At 37.6% G+C, this 23800-nt stretch overlaps 1 protein-coding gene across 1 annotated transcript; it reads left to right on the top strand.

Moving 5' to 3' along the window:
• Window positions 1-6794: 6794 nt before the first annotated feature.
• LOC128867303 (uncharacterized) lies at window positions 6795-19674 on the top strand. The gene is made up of 3 exons (XM_054108411.1): window positions 6795-6888; window positions 19028-19155; window positions 19437-19674. The coding sequence occupies exons 1-3, from the start codon at window positions 6795-6797 to the stop codon at window positions 19599-19601; spliced, it is 387 nt and encodes a 128-aa protein (XP_053964386.1). The 3' UTR covers window positions 19602-19674.
• Window positions 19675-23800: the final 4126 nt, after the last annotated feature.

The following is a 23800-nucleotide window of genomic DNA, read 5'->3' as shown; positions in this document are numbered from 1 at the left end:
ATTAATTATGAAAACAAATATGATAATAGGACTATGAATAAGTTCGTGCGGTTTTTTTTCGAAATTTGAAACTTTATTGACGTAAAATGGTTAAAAATTTAATATTCAAAATATTGTCCATCGCTTACTGCTACTTTTTCCCATCTTTCTGGCAATTCACGGATTCCCTTTGTGAAAAATTCGGTCGGTTTTGCCGCAATCCACGAATCGATCCATTTTTTGACTTCATCGTAATTACGGAAGTGCTGGTCAGCCAGGCCATGTTGCATCGATCGGAAGAGATAGTAATCGGATGGCGCAAGGTCTGGACTATACGGCGGGTGGGGTAGGACATCCCATTTGAGCGTTTCTAAGTATGTTTTGACCACTTGTGCAACATGTGGCCGAGCATTGTCATGTTGCAAAATAACTTTGTCGTGTCTATCGGCGTATTGCGGCCGTTTTTCTCGCAGTGCTCGGCTCAAACGCATCAATTGTCGTCGGTAGACATCCCCCGTAATCGTTTCATTCGGTTTCAGTAGCTCATAATACACAACACCCAGCTGGTCCCACCAGATACACAGCATAACCTTCAGGCCATGAATATTCTGCGCCGACGTCGATGTTGAAGCATGGCCAGGGTATCCATACGTTGCCCGACGTTTTGGATTGTCGTAATGGACCCACTTTTCATCGCCAGTCACAATTCGATGCAAAAAACCCTTTCTTTTGTGCCGTTGAAGCAGTTGTTCGCATGCCATAAAACGGCGTTCAACGTCTCTTGGCTTCAATTCATACGGCACCCAATGGCCTACCTTTCGGATCATTCCCATGGCTTTTAAACGTTTGGAAATGGTTGATTGATCAACTCCCAAAGTTTTTGCAACCTCTTCTTGCGTTTGAGCCGGATCTTGATCGAGCAATTCCTCCAATTCGGTATCCATGAACTTTGGCGGCGCACCCTCGCGTTCTTCGTCTTCCAAGCCAAAATCACCACTTTTAAAGCGTGCAAACCACTTCTGGCACGTTCGCTCAGATAGAGCATGCTCACCATAAACTTCCACCAAGATACGATGACTTTCGGCTGCTTTTTTCTTCATATTAAAATAATGAAGAAGAATTCCCCGCAAAAACACATTATTTGGCACGAAATTCGACATTTTCAAGTGTGGTAAAAATATTGTTGTTTACGCTTCAAATAAAAAACTTATACTGACGTTTGTGCCTTACGACAGTAGCTCTCCAATGAATGTTTGGAAATGTGGATCGATGGAATAATAATCAAGTTACGCCATCTGTTGTAAAACCCTAACGAACTTATTCATAGTCCTAATACAATAACTGGAAAGTCACAATGTAAAAGTAAAATATATGTAAAGTATAATAAAAAAATTAAATGTATAAGGCATATTCATTTCAACTACAATTTAAAAAATATACTAACATTTTAATATTGCAAGCATATACATATGTATATAAATCAGCTACGTAAGGGCTCTCGATAACTGTGCACATTTCCTTTCAATTTTTTTTTTATTTTTTTAATTATTCTTTCTCACATTGCTATTTTTACCTTTGCTCAGTTCATCCATAACTGATGACTGTGAAAAATTGGCACGTGCTTTCAAACAGCATCTCCGAGTAAAGCTGATGAATTCACATCTACAAGTACTACACTTGGCTAGCAGATTGTGTCAAGTGACTAAGTGAAATCTCACAAGTTGGTATTCATATCACGCAGTAACAAATAATAACCTTTTCAGACCTTTTACTTCTTTTTTCATTGGTTAATGGATGTTTAACCTGATGAAAAGAGACAAAAATTAATTTGGCATTTTCTCTTGTTGCTCTGTGACTCAATAAACGGTTAGTCGTTTTTAAATTTTCATGCAACTGCAAGTTGACGAGCAGGAAAGATGTACCTAAAATCCTAGTAGCGATCCTTTCTGCAAATAAATAAACAAACAAGCAAAAAGTAAACATTCAAAAGAAAAAATGAAAAAACAACAAACTGAGCGGCTCATCTCCTCTCATGGTCAACATTTTCAAAATCATCGGCAATCACATAGTCAGCCGCGTAGAGACTTTCTAAACAGAAGATTTCTTACAGTATGATGTCAAGTCATGGGCCAAATTTTTCGGTTAACTGCGGTATATTGTGCGTGTTAATGTCATTGCAACCCACACAGCGCACTGCCACCCACAGTGCCTACTATTCTAGTACCTAGTCGACTATATAGTGGCCCGTTCATAGCCTCAGCAGTGATGATGGCAACTACAACACGATATGGCACGCATTTCAAGCCAGTAGAGAATAAACGACTGCGTAAAGGACGAAAGCTGATGGTAAAGAGGTTGATGTTAACTAAAATGAAAAATAAGTAAATAAATAAATGAAATCCTAAGCTAACTTTTGTTCAGAATTACCGGCAATCGGCCATAGACAGACAGCCGACCTACACACAAAAGGCAGAATTCTTTGATTTCACTTTAAGTTTTCGTTGCTAAAATACTTTCTTCCTCTAAATAGAAACGAGGTGGAAGGAAAGCATTGTAAATTGAGAGCATTGTCGTTGAAGCCTGCTACTGGCAGTACGCTGCTGAGGACTACGAAACTACTATTTAGCTACTGCCACCCACCGACTCCAAGGAACATCTTTCACAGTCTATTTTGCAGCTCCTTTACGCGGAATTGGATGAACTTCAGTTTTTCGAACCAAGGAGTACTTAGCAGCTGTAGGCATGAGTTCTTAGCCCGTTGCCAGCTTGGTTGCAAGGAGGGGTGGTCCGGTTGGTAGGGTATCAATGTCCACTGAGTTAAAAAATTGAAAAGTTGCCATTGGCATTGATGACAACTTGATTGTTTGCTCTTCATTTTGCTTTAATTTTTCTCTGAGAAACTACTGAAAATCCAACCTACCATCTGAACTAAATAGTTTTTACAAGTGACAGAGAGTTTTGCAGTTGTACACCTTTTAAAAGGTTTCAAAAGGTACTGAGCTACAAGCACTTGCTTGTGTAGTTTAAATACGATACTTATCAAGTTATTTAATACTCTTATTTAAGTTAGGGTATCTCAACTATTTACTACAAAATAAAACCATTTTCATTCAGACAATTGGTGGTCAGCATTGCAACGAATTTTATTTATGCGCTGCTCACACCAAATTGACATATGCTTAACTGTAGATGGAGGGTCTTGTCTTTCAAAATGTAATGTTACCCTTAGACCGCTGAGCATAAAAAATGACTAGGATAATGAGTTTTAACTGACCTGCTTTTTCCACCGCCACTATATAATAACAGTACACAAGTCAATATTAACCACTATTATATAAAAATGAGTGGACGAATTAGTACGAACAAAGCAAAGAATTTTAGTGGACAGTGAAAGGAAGTAAAGAGTGAAAATGCACTCGAAAGCAGGTGTAAATTATCTGGGTCAGCAGATCAACCAACTAAATGGTCGCTACCAGTAACAACCTTTTTATATCTGTATTCATTTTGAGGGCAAAGAGCAGTCAAAGGCATAATTTATAAGAGTTTTAATTGGTTAATTGGTTGTCTATTTGGAATCGAGTTTCGAGTTTTCTCCACACAAACTACCATAATAAAGTTTGAGAACTAACAAACGGATTTAATATTGATACGAGGGCAGTTCAATAAAAATGCCTATCAAATGATGATAGGTTAGTTTGAATAGGTTAAGATGGAAAAAGAGCAGTATCGTTCGGTAATTCGCTTTTATTTTTGGATACGAAAATATGCGAGGAGATAAAAGCAAAGTTGGACGCTATCTATGGGGACGTTTAGCCATCTATGACCACATTGGTTCAACGAATGTAAGCGTGGGCGAACATCCGTTTTTGATGAGGAACGACCAGGACGCCCGGCAGACGTAGTTACCGAGGAAATCATTCAAAAAGTCCACGACATGATTCTCGTTGATCGTCGAACGAAAGCGCGCGAGGGAACAGAGGCCATAAGTGTGTCGGCCGGAACGGCAAATAATATTTTACTTGATAAGTTGGCGTTGAAAAAAATAAATCTGCTCCAAAGAAGGCGAAGGCAGTCCCATCGACCGGAAAGATCATGGCATCGATTTTTTGGGATAAGAATAGCGATTAGGATAAGAAACGATCATTTATCAATACTACAGTGAGTTATTGGACCGCTTTCACGAAAAATTGAAGGAGATACAGCCGCATTGACGAAAAAAAGGTGCTGTTTCATCACGATAACGCACCAGCACATTGTGCACTATGCGGGGTTGTCGCCGCAAAACTGCATGAATTGCATTATGAATTGCTGCAACACCCCCCGTGTTCACCCGATCTGGCTCCCTGCGACTTTTTCTTGTTCCCCAACATCAAGAAATGGCTCGTGGGAAAAAAATTTAGTTCAAATGAGGAAGTCCTCGCCGACACAAAGGTGAATTTTGCAGAGTTCAACAAATCCTATTTTTGGACGGGTTAAAAAGTGGCCAGAGCGTTGAGAGAAGCGTATCTTTCTAAAAGGAGACTATGTTGAAAAAAAAAACAAAAACTTTTTTAAAAAATGGTGTCTTCATTTCTAACACGGGCACTTATTGATATATATGGGTCATATATGTATATTTGTATAGACACAAACGCATACTTTATTTAAAGGCGGGGAGCTCGTTTGCGATATGCAGACATCACAAATCCTATATAAGTACTTATATAGGGTGGGCCATGTAAAATTTGCTTTTTGAATCGGCTATAAAATAAAACTAATCAATAGTTTTTCAAACTTTGTTTTTTATTTTGAAGATTGAACATTGTCATTTATGAATGAAAAATAATATCGTTCAAATGACTGCCACGACTGGCTTTACAGTAGGCCATTCGATCAACCCAATTTTTAAGCACATTTTCGATTGTTTGGACTCCAATTTCATGAATGGCAACTTCGATTTCGTGTTTTAAAGCATCAATCGTCTCTGGATGGATCGCATAGCATTTGTCCTCAACGGCTCCCCACAAAAAATAGTCCAACGGGCTTAAATCACAGCTCGGAGGCGACCCATTGATATCGGAATTTCGGCTGATTATTCGGTTTTCAAAAACGGTAGCCAAAAGTTCGAGTGTAAATTTGGCAGTGTGCCAAGTTGCACCGTCCTGTTGAAACCAAATATCGTCCAAAACTCGTTGAGCATGTCACGGTAACGCTCGTTATTTACGGAAGAAGAAGAAGACTCACCACTTTGGAAATAGGTTTTCAATATTTCCCAATTTTGTTCAAGCGTATAGCGTCCCATTTCGTCAATGTCAAACCTTTAAGTAAATTATGAACACATTTGACATGTCATTTGTGTTACCATTCTCAAAAAAATAGGTGGTTCAAAAATCAAACCCTATATGGCCCACCCGTAGTTAATAGTTTTTAATTATTCAATATTTAAGAGATTGACGATATTCCTCTTATTTAACTTCGCAATATGGATATTAACACATTTCTATTGAAGTGAAGTGAAAATGTTTGGACTTCTGTTACTTGTGCATTTCATATTTACAGCGAATATACAGCGTTTGAGAGTTCAAGTGTTATATGTTGGGTATTGCGCTTTCTATAATCTTCTTAATATATTATATAATACATACACACATATATGTACAAGCACACATAATGTATGTCTTACTGAATTCTCTTAATTTATAATGTATACATAATATATTTTATTTACCGCTTTATAATGTACCTATATATTTTTTATTTGCCTTACTTGAATTGCTAAATATATTACTATTCATAACTGTTTTCTTACTCATTGCATTTTAGCATAAACTCTTTTGCTCACCAAACCTAAAGTTAGTCATCGTATGATCTTTGTCAAATAAAGGGCTCGTCTAATACTAATACTAAAGTGATTTTGCGTTACTTTGTCCTATTCACGTTTAATGGGTTTCTTAAGAATGTCCACCCTGTCATGTATATTTTTTTTGGTAACACCTTGATCTCCAAAATAAATCAAACGGAAAAGCCAGATCAAATTTGCGTCTAGGGAGTTCAAAATCCATTGTGTCAAAAAAATTAAGTGTGGAACATTGTTTTTTAGCCATTCTTGATTCACACGTTTTTTGTGAAACGATTCCGAGTCTTGTTGACATTTGACAACTGTATATACGATATACGAACACTTAATTCACTTGGAGGTTGCTAACCTCCCGAACAATAGATGGTACCGATTTTTCAGCCGTATACATATAACACAATCACACTAATCCGCTTGAATTCCATTTCTAATAATTCTTATAATGAATTAGCATGTAAATGCTTTTGGCGACTAGGTTTGTGGCGAATACTCGTATAACAAATAACAAATAAATTTAATATAACTGTCATGAGTGGTTTGACGGATATGGCCGGTATAAAGTAACCGGTACAGTTGCGTAACTTGCTGAGACGTCGAGTTATATTTATAGATATAAATAGAAAAGAAAATATTTATGTTAAAAGTATAAGTAGAATCATTGGCATTTTGCCTGTTATGTTTTAGACCGTAGAACTTACTTTGTACATGTATACGAGGTAGAGTTATTAGCTTAGAACCTTTAAATTAAACGGGTTGAATCCATTTTCCCAGCAATTAAGGTTGAATTCCTTCATTCATCTGATGCTCTTTTTAGAGATATCCTCTAAGGTGGGGCAAACACATCCACTTAGCTATGGCAGAATTTTGTTGTTTTTAGTACAAAAGACGGATAGACAGAAGAATGAGTGTGAAAATGTTAGTGTAGAAAGTGGTCTGGTCGAATGATTTAGAGGTCGACATCTCTCTTAATTATAAGGAAATGGTTTTGTATTTTCCATCTGCTTCACTCGGTTGCTCGGTACGTGTAAAACAGAGTCCAGTAGCACGTATGACCCAGAAATCGTGTGTAAGAAGTGAGTTTCAGTTACTAAACTCTAAGTCTCTACATATGGCAGCCGAACCTAACCTGCCCATTTCATTTTTATCAAAATAACATTTCTTATTTTTATTGCATACTCAATACCCCAAAGCTATTCCTTACGCTCTCTTTCCCCCGATCACCTTTTTCGAATCCTGCTCATGCAATAGGTTTTCTCACGAGCTGCAGAACCAGCTATTCATATTAATCTTACTTTTTTCTGTATGAGTTATGAAAATTTTAAATTTGCTGCACAAATAGTTGTCCAGAATAGGACAAATAGTTGCCAACGATAGAATCCTTAGAGGCAAGTACTAGTAATGGTGGCGCAATTTATTCCAACTCGAAGGATAAGTGGAAGAAAAAGCTAAAGGCGAATACTAATCTAAATGTATTCATGCGAACGTAATTTCCCTTCCGCAGCAGCATTTATCATTTTCATTTGGACAATAATTTCTTTTTTGTCGGTCAAACATTTGCTGAGCCAGCAGCGAAAATCAACCATCCGTTCATCCGGGCGGTTAGCTAACCATTCATTGCACAGTAATTAAAAACAAAGACAAACGATGATGGCTATGCAAATGACAGGCAAACGAACGTTCATTATTTACCACAACTCCAACGCCATTGCCACCGACCACCTTCGAGCGCCAGACGTACCACAGCAAAGGCCATGAATACAGCCAGGACTAATTAGAAAGCGAGCTCTGTTGTAATAATTGGCCCAATGCTCTCCAATGCGGGGGAAACCAAATTTGAAAAGCAAACTTTAAATAATCAAAAGAGAGGGCTATTCTCCTCGAATATAAGAGTGACTGTGAAAAATCATTTTGGTGGAAAATGCGGCGATAATGTTAGTGACCACTCACAAAACCATTCGCACGCACATAACTTGCAAGGGGGGAAGACATAGAAGACAAAAAGGATAACATTATACATTTTAATTTTATATCACCGCCATTCTAGTCAATTTTAAATTATGAACGAAGGAAGGAATGTGGGGCAGGCGATTCTGCTCCTGTCAACAATTTCTGTACAATTTCTCACCTCACTCTCTAATGAGTTCCTTTTTGTCTTCTCTTTTCATATGCAGGATTTATTCATGCCTACGCAGTCGCTTTGCCCAAGAACTGATGCGGTTTCCATCGCTGCAGGGGATCCTTGAACATTTTTCCAAAAAAAAAGCAAAGTAACAATTTGAAAAAATTTGATTCAGCTTTTTTTTACATTTAAGTGAATAATGAAGCAGCAGTTGAAAAGAACCGATGAAATCGCGGCATAAGGAAGAAGAGAGAAATTGGAACTTCGCTTTCGCTTTGGTAAGAACGGTACCACAAAGCCTTTATTTTATATAATTTATAAGTCTTTTTTCATTAGTAGCTGAGAATTTTTCATTTGAGTAGAGTGTTTAAAATACATATACAATAACTACAAGGATCCATTTTGTAAATATGTATTGTATATATGCCTGTATGTATTATATTTGGTTTTCTTTTTTATTAATGGCTTGGAAAGGGGCAGAATGTAAAGTTTTAGCTCCGTGAGGTGTATGTTAGACTGTGGGAGTCATTAAGTAGATGACAACAATGAATTCGCGGTATATAATATATATTGTAGAATTTTAAGTATATACAATTCATACACTTGAATAAACAGAATGAGTGCGTAAATTCGAGTTTTAATATTGAACAGGTACGGTTCAATTCAAAACCTTTTGGAGGCTTATGAAGTTTGAAGCGGTACATTACAAATATTTTTTTTTTAAATCCACTAAATCTGGCAAATAATCACTGAAAATAGCAGAAAAGGTGAAATTAGCGATATACGTAAAAAATGGATTAACCCAGATATTACATTAAAATTGTATCGTATATTTGGTGGATCGGACCCGTAAGTTTTCTCTGATGAAACTTTATTTATACTTTAAACTTTATTATACCTTACCCTGTACTGATCGCTCTGGTTAGATTTGAACTTTTGCCAGCATTTACTACCTCTACAAAATGCTACTGTGCTCACGGTGTACGTTAATTTAGTATGTAAATCAGTTACAATTTTAGCATAAGCAAACGCAGTAAAGCCAAGTACATGCTACTCCATCTCTCGCGCATTTTTAAGAATTCTATTGTTTGTCTGTTAGAAATATCAATGAAAGGAAACATATACTCGCACATCTATTTATTGTTTCAAGTAAATACAATCATGACTAACAGGATAATGAAATGTGTGCCGATAAATTTGTAGACCGTTAAGTAAGGTGGTTAAAGAGACCCCACTTTAAAAACAAAAATTATACAAAACCACACATAATATCAGGGCCACCATTGGAGATGGAGACAGCTTTTCCTTTGAATTTTTTTGTTTGGCCTTTAATTTTCCTCCATTTTTACATTGTTATTATATGCCACCAATTTTGTATTCTTATTTGTAACAATTCTCCCACTTAACTCATACTGTTAACCAGCTAACCCAAACGTAAATGCTTTCCATTACCACCAACAATCAGAAACATAAAAAGTCGTACGACAGCGAATCTTTTTTTGAGCCAAGAAGACTGGTCAGCTGTTTTCTTACACGCTACCGCTTTTCATTTTACCCATCAACAACGTCATTTGTTAACCTACCGCACCTACGTCCCATCTCTTTTATCTAATAATACAATTTTAAATTGGCTGTGCTTTTTCTCTACTGCCCTCACCGCAACTTCTCATCCTTGCTGGACGATTGTTTCATTCCTAATTTTTTAAATAAAATGTGCCTCACGATTCCTTCTCCCACAGCCTTTTGGTTGAAATCACTCGCCGTACTCCACACTACCCTACCGGTATGGTATTCACTTAACGGTCTCCTTTCAACTACGACCGTATCCTTTCAACAATGCCAAGGCATAGAAGGATGCTGAGTTAGCCCCAAGTGTTGTTAGAGCTGCCTAAGTGATTCTTCTTTGCTGCCTTGAAGGCCAAAGCAACTGCTATGATGTTGTTGTTTTTTCTTCAAGTGTTTGAACAATACAACATTTCGTTGACGGCATTTTTCATTAAAATTCCACGGAATTTTTCGCCGTTCGTAGCCATTTGTTTTGCTGCTCTGTGCGACTTCCCAACCTTCCAATTATTATTTTTTTTTTCCTTTTTTGCTGAGAGTGGATAAAAAAAACATTACAATTGCGTATAATGAAAAACGGTAGTGTCGGCGAAGGCTCGCAAATGGATTCAATATTTTACAAAATCATTCTAAGTAGCTCTCACACACTATAATTCTGTCACCGCGGCCAGTGCAGCAGCTTTAAACTTCGCAGTTGTCGACAGTGTCGAAAATTTCAACGCGTTTTTTTTCACTTTTTAATTTTTAATGAAAGTCATTTTTTTTGTGTTGCCTTAAAATTTAATTTTCCCGCCTTACACTTCGTCCTACCGTTCTTCCCTTTTCTAATGAATGTTATTTTGCATCGTCCGGTTGACATTAAGGGCATTAATGAAAGAAATGCGTGTGTAAGACATCCTTCCACCCACAAACCGCTATTAGCATTTTGTTTTTCGAGTTTTCTTCTGCTATATTATTATTAAGTACTATCAATTTTTTGGTTTCTAGGCTCTTTTTGCATTTCTATGGCAATTCGGTATCTCAGTGTGACCGCCGAAACTCTCTTTAGTTGTCAGAAAAATTGAGCTTACGGCCCGTTTATTATCATTAGGTAGGCGTTTTCATTTTTCATTTTATTTTCGTATTATTTGAATTTTAATTGTTCGGACTCAATTTAAAATATTTATTTTAATACACCTTTATTTCCAAGAGCGTATGCGACTCTACAACTAATATGAAGTTTCTTTTAAATATTGATAGTCGTGATATAAAATTTGCTATTTTATTTTATATGCTGTTATCTCTTTAACTTTTGGCATTTTTCAAAAAGAAAATTAATTGGTGTGTATACATTTACATCTTCTTCTTCTTAATTGGCGCGATAACCGCTTACGCGATTTTTGCCGAGTTTAACAAAGCGCGCCAGTCGTTTCTTTCTCGTGCTAACCGGCGCCAATTGGACACACCAAGTGAAGCCAAGTCCTTCCCCACCTGATCTTTCCAACGCAGAGGAGGCCTTCTTCTTCCTCTACTTCCACCAGCTGGTACCGCATCGAATACTTTCAGTGCTGGAGCGTTTGTATCCATTCGGACGACATGACCTAGCCAACGTAGCCGCTGGATCTTTATTCGCTGCGCTATGTCTATGTCGTCGTAAAGCTCATACAGCTCATCATTCCATCGTCTGCGATATTCGCCGTTGCCAACGTGCAAAGGTCCAAAAATCTTACGCAGAATCTTTCTCTCAAACACTCCAAGCGTTGCTTCATCGGAGGTTGTCATCGTCCACGCTTCTGCGCCATACGTTAGGACGGGCATGATGAGAGCCTTATAGAGTGTTAGTTTTGTTCGTCGAGAGAGGACTTTACTACTCAATTGCCTACTTAGTCCAAAGTAGCACTTGTTGGCAAGAGAGGTTCTACGTTGAATTTCAAGGCTAACATTGTTATCGGTGTTGATGCTGGTTCCTAAATAAACGAAGTCTTTTACAACCTCGAAATTGTAACTGTCAACAGTGACGTGGGTGCCGATACGCGAGTGCGCCGACTGTTTATTTGATGACAGGAGGTACTTCGTTTTGTCCTCGTTCACCACCAGACCTATTCGCTTTGCCTCTTTATCCAGCTTGGAGAAGGCAGAACTAACAGCGCGGTTGTTAAGGCCGATGATGTCAATATCATCGGCATACGCCAGCAATTGTACGTTCTTATAAAATATTGTGCGTGAGCGATTAAGTTCTGCGGCTCGTACGATGCTCTCCAACATCAGGTTAAAGAAGTCACTCGACAGCGAGTCACCCTGTCTGAAACCTCGTTTGGTATCAAACGGCTTGGAGAGGTCCTTCCCAATTCTGACGGCGCTGCTGGTGTTGAGCAACGTCATCTTGCATAGCCGTATTAGTTTTGCGGGGATACCAAATTCAGATATCGCGGCATACAAGTAACTCCTTTCCGTACTGTCGAATGCATTTTTGAAGTCGACGAAAAGATGGTGTGTGTCGATTCTCCTTTCATGGGTATTTTCCAAGATTTGGCGTATTATGAATATTTGGTCAATGGTAGACTTTCCAAGTCTAAAGCCATACTGATAAGGTCCAATCAGTTGGTTGACGGTGGGCTTCAGCCTTTCACACAATACGCTCGCTAGAACCTTATAAGCGATATTTAGTAGACTAATCCCGCGATAATTGACACAAATTGCAGGATCGCCCTTCTTATGGATTGGGCAAGAGCACACTTAAATTCCAATCGGCAGGCATGCTTTCATCCGACCATATTTTGCATAGGAGCTGATGCATGCACCTTACCAGCTCCTCGCCGCCATGTTTGAATAGCTCAGCCGGCAGTCCGTCGGCGCCCGCGGCTTTGTTGTTCTTTAGCCGCGTTATCGCTATTCTCACCTCGTCATGGTCGGGTAGCGGAACGTCAATTCCGTCGTCAACGATTGGGGTATCGGGATCTTCACGTTCTCTGTGACATGCGCAGCTATCACTATTAAGTAGGTTGGAGAAGTGTTCCCTCCATAATTTAAGAATGCTCTGGATGTCGGTCACCGATCAGTTTTTAGTACACTTTTAGGCTATTTGGCGCCATGGTGTCGCAAAACTCCTTGCACCTGTGTTTAACTGAATACACTTTTTCGATGCAATAAATAGCATAACAAAATTAATTTGATGGTATTTGTTTTTATATAGATATAGTAGATAGTTATTCCTACTCGGGTCCAACGTACCCTGTGGAGATGTAACAAAAAATATGTTCATTATCGCTGAGTTAAATATCCACTACACCTGTAGTTGTATATACGAGGTTTGTTAAAGCAAGTAAGACTTCAAAATGTGTTTTGGCGTGTTTGGGGGATATTTGCTTTAATCATGCAATCATGCTTTAGCCACCGAACTTGGCCCTCTGCGACCATTTCTTGCTGCAAAAACTTAAAAGACATCTCGGAAAGAGCTTAAGACCATACCAAAAAGCACATATCACAAGAGCTTCAATGATTGAAAAAAGCGCTTATAAAAGACAGGATTTCTTCGAAAGAGATAAAATAGATATTGAGCAATAAATAAAAAAAAATCGTTCATAATTTATAGACACCTCCGTCACAGACCTCATATGGCAAAAACATGTAAGTTATTAATAATTTACAATATTTGGCTATGAGTCCATACATATATGTACATATGTACACACATACACATATATATACAATATATATATACTAGCAAACCCGGCCCGCTTCGCTGGGCACACTAAAATAGAATCGATATGGTTTAGAACAGAAAAGATATGGTTTTCATATTATTTATTTCTTTATTTTTTATTCAAGAGCTTTGGCATAAACAATATTTTTTGTTTTTCTATTTGTTTTTGAGTAAATATAAAATATAAATTGAAAATCAGGAAAAAGAAGATTGTTTTTAAATTTCAAATCAACGCAAATGAATAACTAAGATGCAAAGACACGGCGGGCATATATTTCGAGACCCTAGTCATCAATAGGTATTAAAATTGCCTCGTATTAAAACACTTATCAACAGCTTTCATTTGATACCCATATTGTACATACACAACCAAAGATTACCCGGGTCCACGTTTTCACCTATATCTCGAGACCCCAGTCACGGAACGGCATGAAAAATACTCTGTACTAAGGCATTCACCAACAGCTTCAATTTGATATCCATATTGTACAAATACATTCTAGCGTCCACGTTTTGGTCTCTATCTCGAGACCCTAGTCACGGAGCGGCATGAAAAATACTCTGAACTAAAGCATTCACCAACAGCTTCCATTTGATACCCATATTGTACATACACATCCGAAGGTTACCCGGGCCCACGTTTTGACCTATATCTCGAGACCCTATCTACCAATAGGTATCCAAACTATACGGAAACCATCTTCAATACCTACTTAACAATGTGTGTAAGTTTGGTTTAATTCGGTGCAAAGACACGGCGGGTCAACGTTTTGGCATATATTTCGAGACCCTAGTCATCAATAAGTATGAAAATTACCCCGTATTAAAGCACTTATCAACAGCTTTCATTTGATACCCATATTGTGCATACACAACCAAAGGTTACCCGGGTCCACGTTTTGACCTATATCTCGAGACCCCAGTCACGTAGCGGCATGAAAAATACTCTGTACTAAGGCATTCACCAACAGCTTCAATTTGATATCCATATTGTACAAACACATTCTAGCGTCCACGTTTTGGTCTCTATCTCGAGACCCTAGTCACGGAGCGGCATGAAAAATGTCTATGTCGTCGTAAAGCTCATACAGCTCATCATTCCATCGTCTGCGATATTCGCCGTTGCCAACGTGCAAAGGTCCAAAAATCTTACGCAGAATCTTTCTCTCAAACACTCCAAGCGTTGCTTCATCGGAGGTTGTCATCGTCCACGCTTCTGCGCCATACGTTAGGACGGGCATGATGAGAGCCTTATAGAGTGTTAGTTTTGTTCGTCGAGAGAGGACTTTACTACTCAATTGCCTACTTAGTCCAAAGTAGCACTTGTTGGCAAGAGAGGTTCTACGTTGAATTTCAAGGCTAACATTGTTATCGGTGTTGATGCTGGTTCCTAAATAAACGAAGTCTTTTACAACCTCGAAATTGTAACTGTCAACAGTGACGTGGGTGCCGATACGCGAGTGCGCCGACTGTTTATTTGATGACAGGAGGTACTTCGTTTTGTCCTCGTTCACCACCAGACCTATTCGCTTTGCCTCTTTATCCAGCTTGGAGAAGGCAGAACTAACAGCGCGGTTGTTAAGGCCGATGATGTCAATATCATCGGCATACGCCAGCAATTGTACGTTCTTATAAAATATTGTGCGTGAGCGATTAAGTTCTGCGGCTCGTACGATGCTCTCCAACATCAGGTTAAAGAAGTCACTCGACAGCGAGTCACCCTGTCTGAAACCTCGTTTGGTATCAAACGGCTTGGAGAGGTCCTTCCCAATTCTGACGGCGCTGCTGGTGTTGAGCAACGTCATCTTGCATAGCCGTATTAGTTTTGCGGGGATACCAAATTCAGACATCGCGGCATACAAGTAACTCCTTTCCGTACTGTCGAATGCATTTTTGAAGTCGACGAAAAGATGGTGTGTGTCGATTCTCCTTTCATGGGTATTTTCCAAGATTTGGCGTATTATGAATATTTGGTCAATGGTAGACTTTCCAAGTCTAAAGCCATACTGATAAGGTCCAATCAGTTGGTTGACGGTGGGCTTCAGCCTTTCACACAATACGCTCGCTAGAACCTTATAAGCGATATTTAGTAGACTAATCCCGCGATAATTGACACAAATTGCAGGATCGCCCTTCTTATGGATTGGGCAAGAGCACACTTAAATTCCAATCGGCAGGCATGCTTTCATCCGACCATATTTTGCATAGGAGCTGATGCATGCACCTTACCAGCTCCTCGCCGCCATGTTTGAATAGCTCAGCCGGCAGTCCCATATTGTACATACACATCCGAAAGTTACCCGGGTCCACGTTTTGACCTATATCTCGAGCCCTATCCACCAATAGGCATCCAAACTATACGTAAACCATCTTCAATACCTACTTAACAATGTGTGTAAGTTTGGTTTCATTCGGTGCAAAGACACGGCCGGTTAGCGAACACACACAAAAAGTTTACTTTATTTTATATATAACATATATGGATATATATAATTATATACATACATGTTTGCATATTTATTTATATACTTAGAGAGCATATTACTACTGCATACATAAGAATCTGTTAAAACCACCCTCAACTTCTTGAAAAGTTTCAGCGAAATAATATATGTGCATATGTATGCTTATTAAATACTTCTATATAAAGTAACATACATGCATTCATATACATACATACATATGTGCAAATCTCCACCCTAACCCATTGAAGCAGTCAAAGGATATGCTTGCACACGTCGGAGCGAATGTGAACTAGACAACTGACAGAATATGGGACACCCACCCTGACCTTACCGCTTCAATTCAACTAAAACACTCAAGAGACACCCACAACACTACCAAAAGCATTATTTTTCACAGTACTGTCGGAAACCCTTCACTCAGACATACACACATACACGTAAGGTTTAGTCACCCCTTTTTATTGCGCCTTTAACTGACAGCAAAGACTCTCTGGAGGGTAACTCTGACGCATTAGATCTCGTATTTTGCAGCGAAATTTTTTTTTTTTTTAATTATGTAAAAATTAACGCTTTTTGCCTCAAAACTTTATGTAGCCAGTTGAGGGGAATAAACCTTTGACCACCACCGCCGCTATTGGCCTCCATCCTTTTCCCGTCACCGCACCTCTAGCGCGGCACACATGCGCCAGGCACACGCTTCAGATTTATCCCTTTGTCAGCAGAGTGCAGCTTCTCGTCCACATAACCACTCAACCCTATAATCACAGCCACAGGAGCAATTGCAACCACACTAGCAACATTCGGAGCAACAAGAATAATAACAAACAGTAACAATTACGTACGCACGAGTTGTGAATTACGGGCGCACATTGTTATCCTGTCGTCAAGCGCCTCGCTCTCTGTTACATTTTTTAAACAACACATTTTTGCGAATTTATCCTTAGTTTTTATGTGTATATTCGATCGATTTCCATTTTTTGTTCTCTAGATGGTTCGTGATGGGTTAATGAATAAGCTGACATATGAGTGTGTAGACATTCAATAATGAATGTGTAGTTGCAGGCGTGTCCTATGAAAAATCAGCATCATACCACCCTTTCGCTGACATTGCGTGCGTGACATGAAAGGCGAATTATTTTTCAAGTTCGATTTTTGTCGATTATTCTTTATTTTTATTTTATTTTTTAATTTTCAAAAAATCACGGCTTGTGTGTTTATTCATAGCATTGTTGTGGCCTCTAAAGGGGTATTTTTGTATTCTGTATCTGCGCTGTAGAGGCTTTTATTTACAATTGTTATTATCCTTTATCATTGTGGGTAGAAAAATAGTTTTTTGCCCATTTTTATTTGGTGATTTGACACACACATAGATTTCCGCTGATGCGTTAATTTGTCCTGCATGAACTTTTGCTTTATATTTTTACTTGTTTTTGCGAGAACATTTTATACTTTTCACTTCTGTTTGCAATAAAATTGTCCTGAATTTAAGGGTAAAATTCTAAATTTTTTGTCACAGAACTTAAATCCTTTTCTAGTAAGGGTTGCGACAAACGCATCTACTTATATGGAATTGGTGTGTTTCGAGGTGTTTGTAGGCAGGTGTGTCGTTGACCTACTGACCCACGCAACGCTTTAAGTGCAGCTGCAATAATACATTCTCTCTTTTTGAATTAAAAATCATGTACTATATGAATGCAAACGCCGTTTGATAATAAAGCAAAGATTTCACTGCGCTTACTGTATCACATTAAATCCGGGTATCCAGGTAATACATGTTATTTTTTAAAGGTATCGTTAATGATAAGCTTTACTTTAATACCAAACATCTGATTGGTTCTAATCAAAATGGTTTTGTCGCAGAAAAATGTATACTAACTAATCTATCTGTTTTCTCCGAAGATTTTTACCCAGTATTTCGGAATGATTTGCAATCTGAATCAATTCATACGCATTTCTTCCAAGCCTATGATTAGATATCACATAAAATTATTATAACTTATAAGCTTTTCTTGATATTCTTTCCGTCTTTTTAGAGTAGATTAAGTTATGTTTGCCCAATAGGAGAAGCATATATACATATATATAATATAATTGACGCGTACACCCTTCTTGGGTGTTTGGCCGAGCCATTAATGGCATATCATCGAGTTCGTTTATTGACACTTCAGGTGTTTATCGGGATATCGTATTGAGACCTCTTTTCTTCATTTTGTTCATTAAAGCCATTTCGTTGTCTTTCTCAACTTGTAAATTTCTTCTTTATCCTAGCATATATTAATGGGCGACAGAAATGTCCCTGAAAAATGCTCGTACCTCATTATGTGAATTTGAAGGGTTTCAAATTTCGGACTATGAATATCAAAAAGCCTTCTAAAATAACCTTGGAATTTATGGCATATAAAAGTATTCCTCAAAAGTTAGTAGTTGAACCAGAGACATTTCATTCATGAACTGTATTGCTAAAGTTATAAATAATGGGCATAATTAACGAAATAATAACCTCTTGGACTGAAAGCAACAGTATTTTAAACGAGTACCAAGCCGGCTTCAGAAAAAATTACTCCACAGTCGAAAATGTTATATAATATATTCGATTGAGCCGCTATTGTCCATTTAAAATTCGAAGAAAAGAAGAAAGTTTACGCATATTTTACCGACTTTAAAGCGGCGTTTGATAGAGTATCAAGAAATATTGGGCCTTATGCATAATAAGTGAGCATTTGCTCGAGTAGAGTCTGGTGAGATTTATCTCAAGTAGGTGAGTTCGAGCAAAGCGACCGAGCTCGTGCTCAATTTGGTATGCATAAAAATGAGATAGAGCAAATACCTTGAACTCGAGTTAGCTGAGATCAAACCGCTTGTTTGATTAGTTGCAAAAATGAGTTCAGATAGTGAAAGTCTAAGTGAAAATTTACATTTTGATGCTAATGAGAATTTATCAATTTTCATAGTTGGATACTTAAAAAAATATAAGACTTTATTAGAAAAAAGCCAACTCCCCGGTGTAAAAAATAAAAAAAAAGAAATAATTAGAAAACTTTGTGGCGAATATAAAGAAAAAACTGGTGTGGAAATAAGCGAAAAAAATATTATGAAGAAAATTGCTAATATGAAGTGCCGAGTAAAGTCAAAAAGTGACAAAAATAAAACGGGAAACAAAAAAATTTATTTAAAAAATGGGAACATGAATTATTTGAATTACTTTCTGCTGAATCGAATCCAGCTATCGGAAAAGTTACCAGTAAGCGTGCCGTTATAATGCGTGGCTTTTTTTGGTGATAATAAATTGTTTTTGTTTTTTTATTTTACTTTTTCCACTGGAGGCAATTTTTCGGTAGGCGTTAATGCTAATGAGAGTTCCAGCAGCAACTGAGAGAGTGCAGTGGGCATTAATAATGACAGCTCCACCAGCAGCGCAGCAGTACAGAACACACCCGTAGACATCCCATCTGTGCCACAACAACAAACATCAAAAAGAAAGCTAAATGATAACGAACACGATATTCGGCCGGTAAGTCTTCGTTAGGCTAAGGAGCATAGAGCTACAAAAGTCCCTTAGTTGAGCCGTTTTTGTTGTATTATTTCTTGATTAGCAAAAACAAAGTATAAGTACAAAAACTATTTGTTACATAAAGCTTTTAAATAAAACCCTAGGTATAGGAGTAAGAATAAGTTAGAATTGAGAGTACTCTTAAAATAAAAACCAACTTTATTATTATGGAACTGCATTAAGACATAGGATTAACACCGCTAATATGATTGCTTAAATCTGATAACTTAATTTAATTACAGGCCAAACGAATATTCGATGAGAATGAGACAGAGGAAACGAAACGTTTAAACTTTCAACAATTGCAAAGACTTGTTTTGTTGAAGCAAAATAAAGTTCTTTCATTGAAATTAAAAGTTTTAGAAGATCGGGTTGCAGAAAAGGAGCTAAATTTGGACGAATATTAAAACATAAAATTCATTATACTTATTTTTACTGAATATCTGTTTTTTTTTAACTAACACTAAAACTTAAAAGTAACATAACAACTACGATCTCGAAAATATATTTAAAACTAAGTTATTTATTAATTTTTTTCTTGTTTTTCACAGAGTTTATAGTTATAGCTTTTATATTTTATGGTGAATTAAAACAACTGTTTTGCAGAATTGCGATGCGCGGTTTTGCACTTTTGCCAAATGAGATATTTTTTCCAAAAAGTTAAATAAAATGAAATCAAATTCTTTAGTTTTAGATTAATAATAATAATATAATAATAATTTGGCGCTTACACTTTTTCTAAGTGCTTGGCCGAGCTCCTCCTCCAATTTGTGGTGTGCGTCTAGGTGTTCTTCCACAAATGGAGGGACCTACAGTTTCAAACCGACTCCGAACGGGTAATGTATTTTGACGAGGAGCTTTTTCATGGCAGGAATACCCTCGGAGGTTTGCCATTGCCTGCCAAGGGGTAACCGCTGCTTAGAAAAAACCTTTTTTCTACAATTTACTTTTAGATGTTGCTGGAGCCAGGGCTCGAACCCAGGCGCTGCTGAATGTAGTGCGCACGTCTAACCACTCAGCCACAGCGGCCAGTTTTAGATTAACTGTTAAAAATAAAAGGAATAACAAATACATGTATGTATGTATGTACATCTGTAAAAATTTAGTTTAATAAATTCGAAATTAACTGTCTTTTTCTTTTTCCCGCTTCCAAAACTCTAGAATTGGTTCACACAGATTCGTCCCTTTCCGAATGCGGGGAGTCATTTGGTGTAAAACTTTCATCAAAAATAAAATCGTCTTTTAAAAACTTCGCAATATTATGCAAAACAAAACAGCTCGCTATGACCATTGGCACCAATTCTGTTGCTACTCGCACCTTGTACTGCAAAACTGCAAACCGCTGTTTTACCTGACCGAAACACCGCTCGATGATGCATCTTTCTTTCTTAAATATTAAATATTATAGTTTAGTTCTGCTTCTGCTTGTGGGTTTCGAAATGGAGTCATTAGCCAAGGAGAGAGAGCATAACCCTCATCTCCAAGGAGTAAGGCATTGAGCATTCCCTATGATCGTGTATATGCTACTATTCCTTAGCACCCGAGAGTCATGAACCGAACCTCGCCAGGATACATCCAAGCTGGTGAACCATTCATTACCATCGCATGTTGCTTGCACATTTATCGAATGGAAGCCCTTTCTACATACTATGTACTCATCACTTTGCGAAGACGGTTTTTTTATTCTAATGTGCGTGCAGTCAATGACGCCAATCGCAAACGGAAAACGATTTTTTGCTTCCCATTGGTTTTGCGCAGCTCTAATTTCTCCATCTGTGGATGGAAATTGAATCCATTCATGAGCCCTCCCTGATATAATCCGTGCCATTTCGCCAATCACTCTTGACACGGTGGTTTGGTGAACTCCTGCATCTTCCCCAATTCCATTTTGGAAGCCCGGATCGGCACAAAACCTTAAAAATATACACATCTTTTCCCTGTTGGGAATCGCGCCACCCATTCTTTCACTACTCTCACCAAGGAAATAGTTTGTCAGCCAGTCTACGTGCTCAAAATCAAACCGGTACATTTTTTTATATTCACTTTGAATAGCGGTTTTTCTTGATTTATAAGTTTTTTTTTGTCTAAGAGGAACAAAATATTCGGCCATCTTTATACTTGTAAACACGCGAGTCAACTAAAAGGCAGTCTCACCTTTTTGTGAGATCGATCTCAAAAAAATGAGCAACTTCTTCTCCAAAGAGAGCTCTAACTTGACTTAAGTTCAAACACGACATGTGAGATCTATCTCACGTACCGAGTAAAAGCAAGCGAGTTCAACAATTTTTATGCATACCAAACCTACCTTTTACTCCAAAACTCGAGTCTGAGCAAATGCTCGCTTATTATGCATAAGGCCCATTATATAAACCATATTGGTCTTGCAACGAGGCTAGTGAAGTTCATAGAGACTATATACAGCGATACAAAGATAGTTGATAGAAAATCAAACAGGGATGCTTATAGTCGCCACTACTATTTGCTCTTTACATTAACGACTTACATGAAAGCTTAGAAGGAGGATTAAACATAGAAGGGAAAAATATTTGATGATATCATTTTGTTAACGGATGACCCAGGCAAACACAAGAGATGAAAGCTACTTGAAAGCTACTGCAACATGTGGAACCTTGAAGTAAACCGCTCAAAGTCTGAAATAATGGTGTTCAGAAAAGGTGGGAAACTTAGTAAAGAGGAGAAGTGGTATTATAGTAAGGAAGAAATACAGACTGTATCTCGACAAACTTAGTTAAGAGTGGAAATAACACCTCAGATGAACTTTAAAAAACATGTTGAAAACAGAATAGCTCCAACAAAAATTGGTGGAAAGAAATTTCAATTGTAGCTAAATGGAAACTTTTTCTTGCATTTTGTCGTTCAATACAATCATACGCAGCACAGGTGTGGCTGGTTTGAAGAAGTTGATATATTGCAAAAATATTTTGTAAAGCGAATTCTGAAGCTACCAACACATATGCCTTTTTCTTTAAACCGGCATGCAAGAAAATCATTTGTTCGCTTTAGAACTGTTCCTTAAGTATATGCACAGAATTTTGTTTATGTACTCAGAAAATCGGATGTCACATTATCTGTCCAAATTTGTTATAAAGAAAAAAGTCTTCTGGATTAGAGATTTAAAGAACTTGTTTAGTAAAAACGATGTCATTTGGCGAATAGATAACATACAATCAGAAAGCTGGATAGAAGAGGCAAAATTGCTTTTAACAAACCACAACAAGGCAAGGATGAATGTGTACATATAAAAAGCCTTAAGTACTAGTAGGATATACAGACATATAAGGAATTAAATAGGTCAAAAGGTCTGGTTTATTTAAAAAATATATGATATAGAATCAAGCATGTGGATAATGAGGGCTAGAAGTGGCATGGTAATTTTAAATAACAACAGATTTGACACAGAAAATAAAACTTGCTCAATGTGTTATTTAGGCGGGCTTGAAAACATAGCACATTTCCTGGCGCGCTGCTCAATATTAAGAGAATATAGAAAAGTCTTTTCGGAAAATTTACCTTAAATGATTCACAACTGATTGACAACAAACGTCAATCAAATCAGTACGAGAAGTGAGAGTAATAAAAGTAAAGAAACGAACGCAAGCATGTGTACAAATTTTCTAGTTCTAAATACATGCATACATATGTAGATAATCTTCGTATGTATGTATACACATGCCAGACCTGACTGGCCGCAACACACACCGGCCGTTATATATGTATGTATGTACATGTGTTTGGATATTTCGCAAACATTTAAGCATGGAATCCTTTTCCCCGATTACATTACTCCCAACTTTTACTATATTATTATTTTCATCTTTGTTATTCCTCTTATCGTCCAGCCTTACGTAACGTCCGGCATGATTTTGCGCTTTCAACTTATTGTAATAATATTATCAATACAATATCTATACGCACATACGAGTACATATATGCATATGTATGTATGTAATTTGCTTTATATTTTTTCTTGAGAAGTGCCCTTTAACCACTGCCTGACCAGCTGTTGTTGATCCTCGCACCGAAAAAAGGGCAGAAAACAACCAAAATCGAACTGGATGCTCGTCCTTAAGCGGGCTATGAAGATAAGTTGTGAGCGGAAGGGTGTGGAATGGCAGAGTTAAAATTTACCTTTTGCATAAGTATTGTATGTAAGTAGAACATTCCGATTGCGTGCTTAAAACGCAATGGTCTGCTAAGGATGAGGGTAAGATTTTTGCTATTCATTATTTGTTTACCTGATGGACTACCCCCAAATAAATGTGGCCTTCAAAGTGGACAGTGGCCAGTATACAACATTTGTTGGTCATCGCGAATTGTTACTCTAACGAACATGTTGTTTGGTGTACTGTACTCGTATGTCAAATTTATACATGCACATCCGCATTCATGAAAATAAAATTATACATATACAAACATACGTACATATGCATAAGTCCCCATTTACGTTAGGGAAATTCCCATCGCCACCAGGAAGCAGAGCAATTTATGATTATGCAAATAATGCTACCATAGAAATATTTATGTATGTATGTGCTTATACTACATACATATAATATATGCGTGTGTATGTACATATACATACGAT

Source organism: Anastrepha ludens, chromosome 6 (genome assembly GCF_028408465.1).
Source record: "Anastrepha ludens isolate Willacy chromosome 6, idAnaLude1.1, whole genome shotgun sequence".
Taxonomy (NCBI): Eukaryota; Metazoa; Arthropoda; class Insecta; order Diptera; family Tephritidae; genus Anastrepha; species Anastrepha ludens.
Note: the sequence above shows the minus strand (reverse complement) of the source record. Positions and strands in the feature narration are given on the sequence as shown.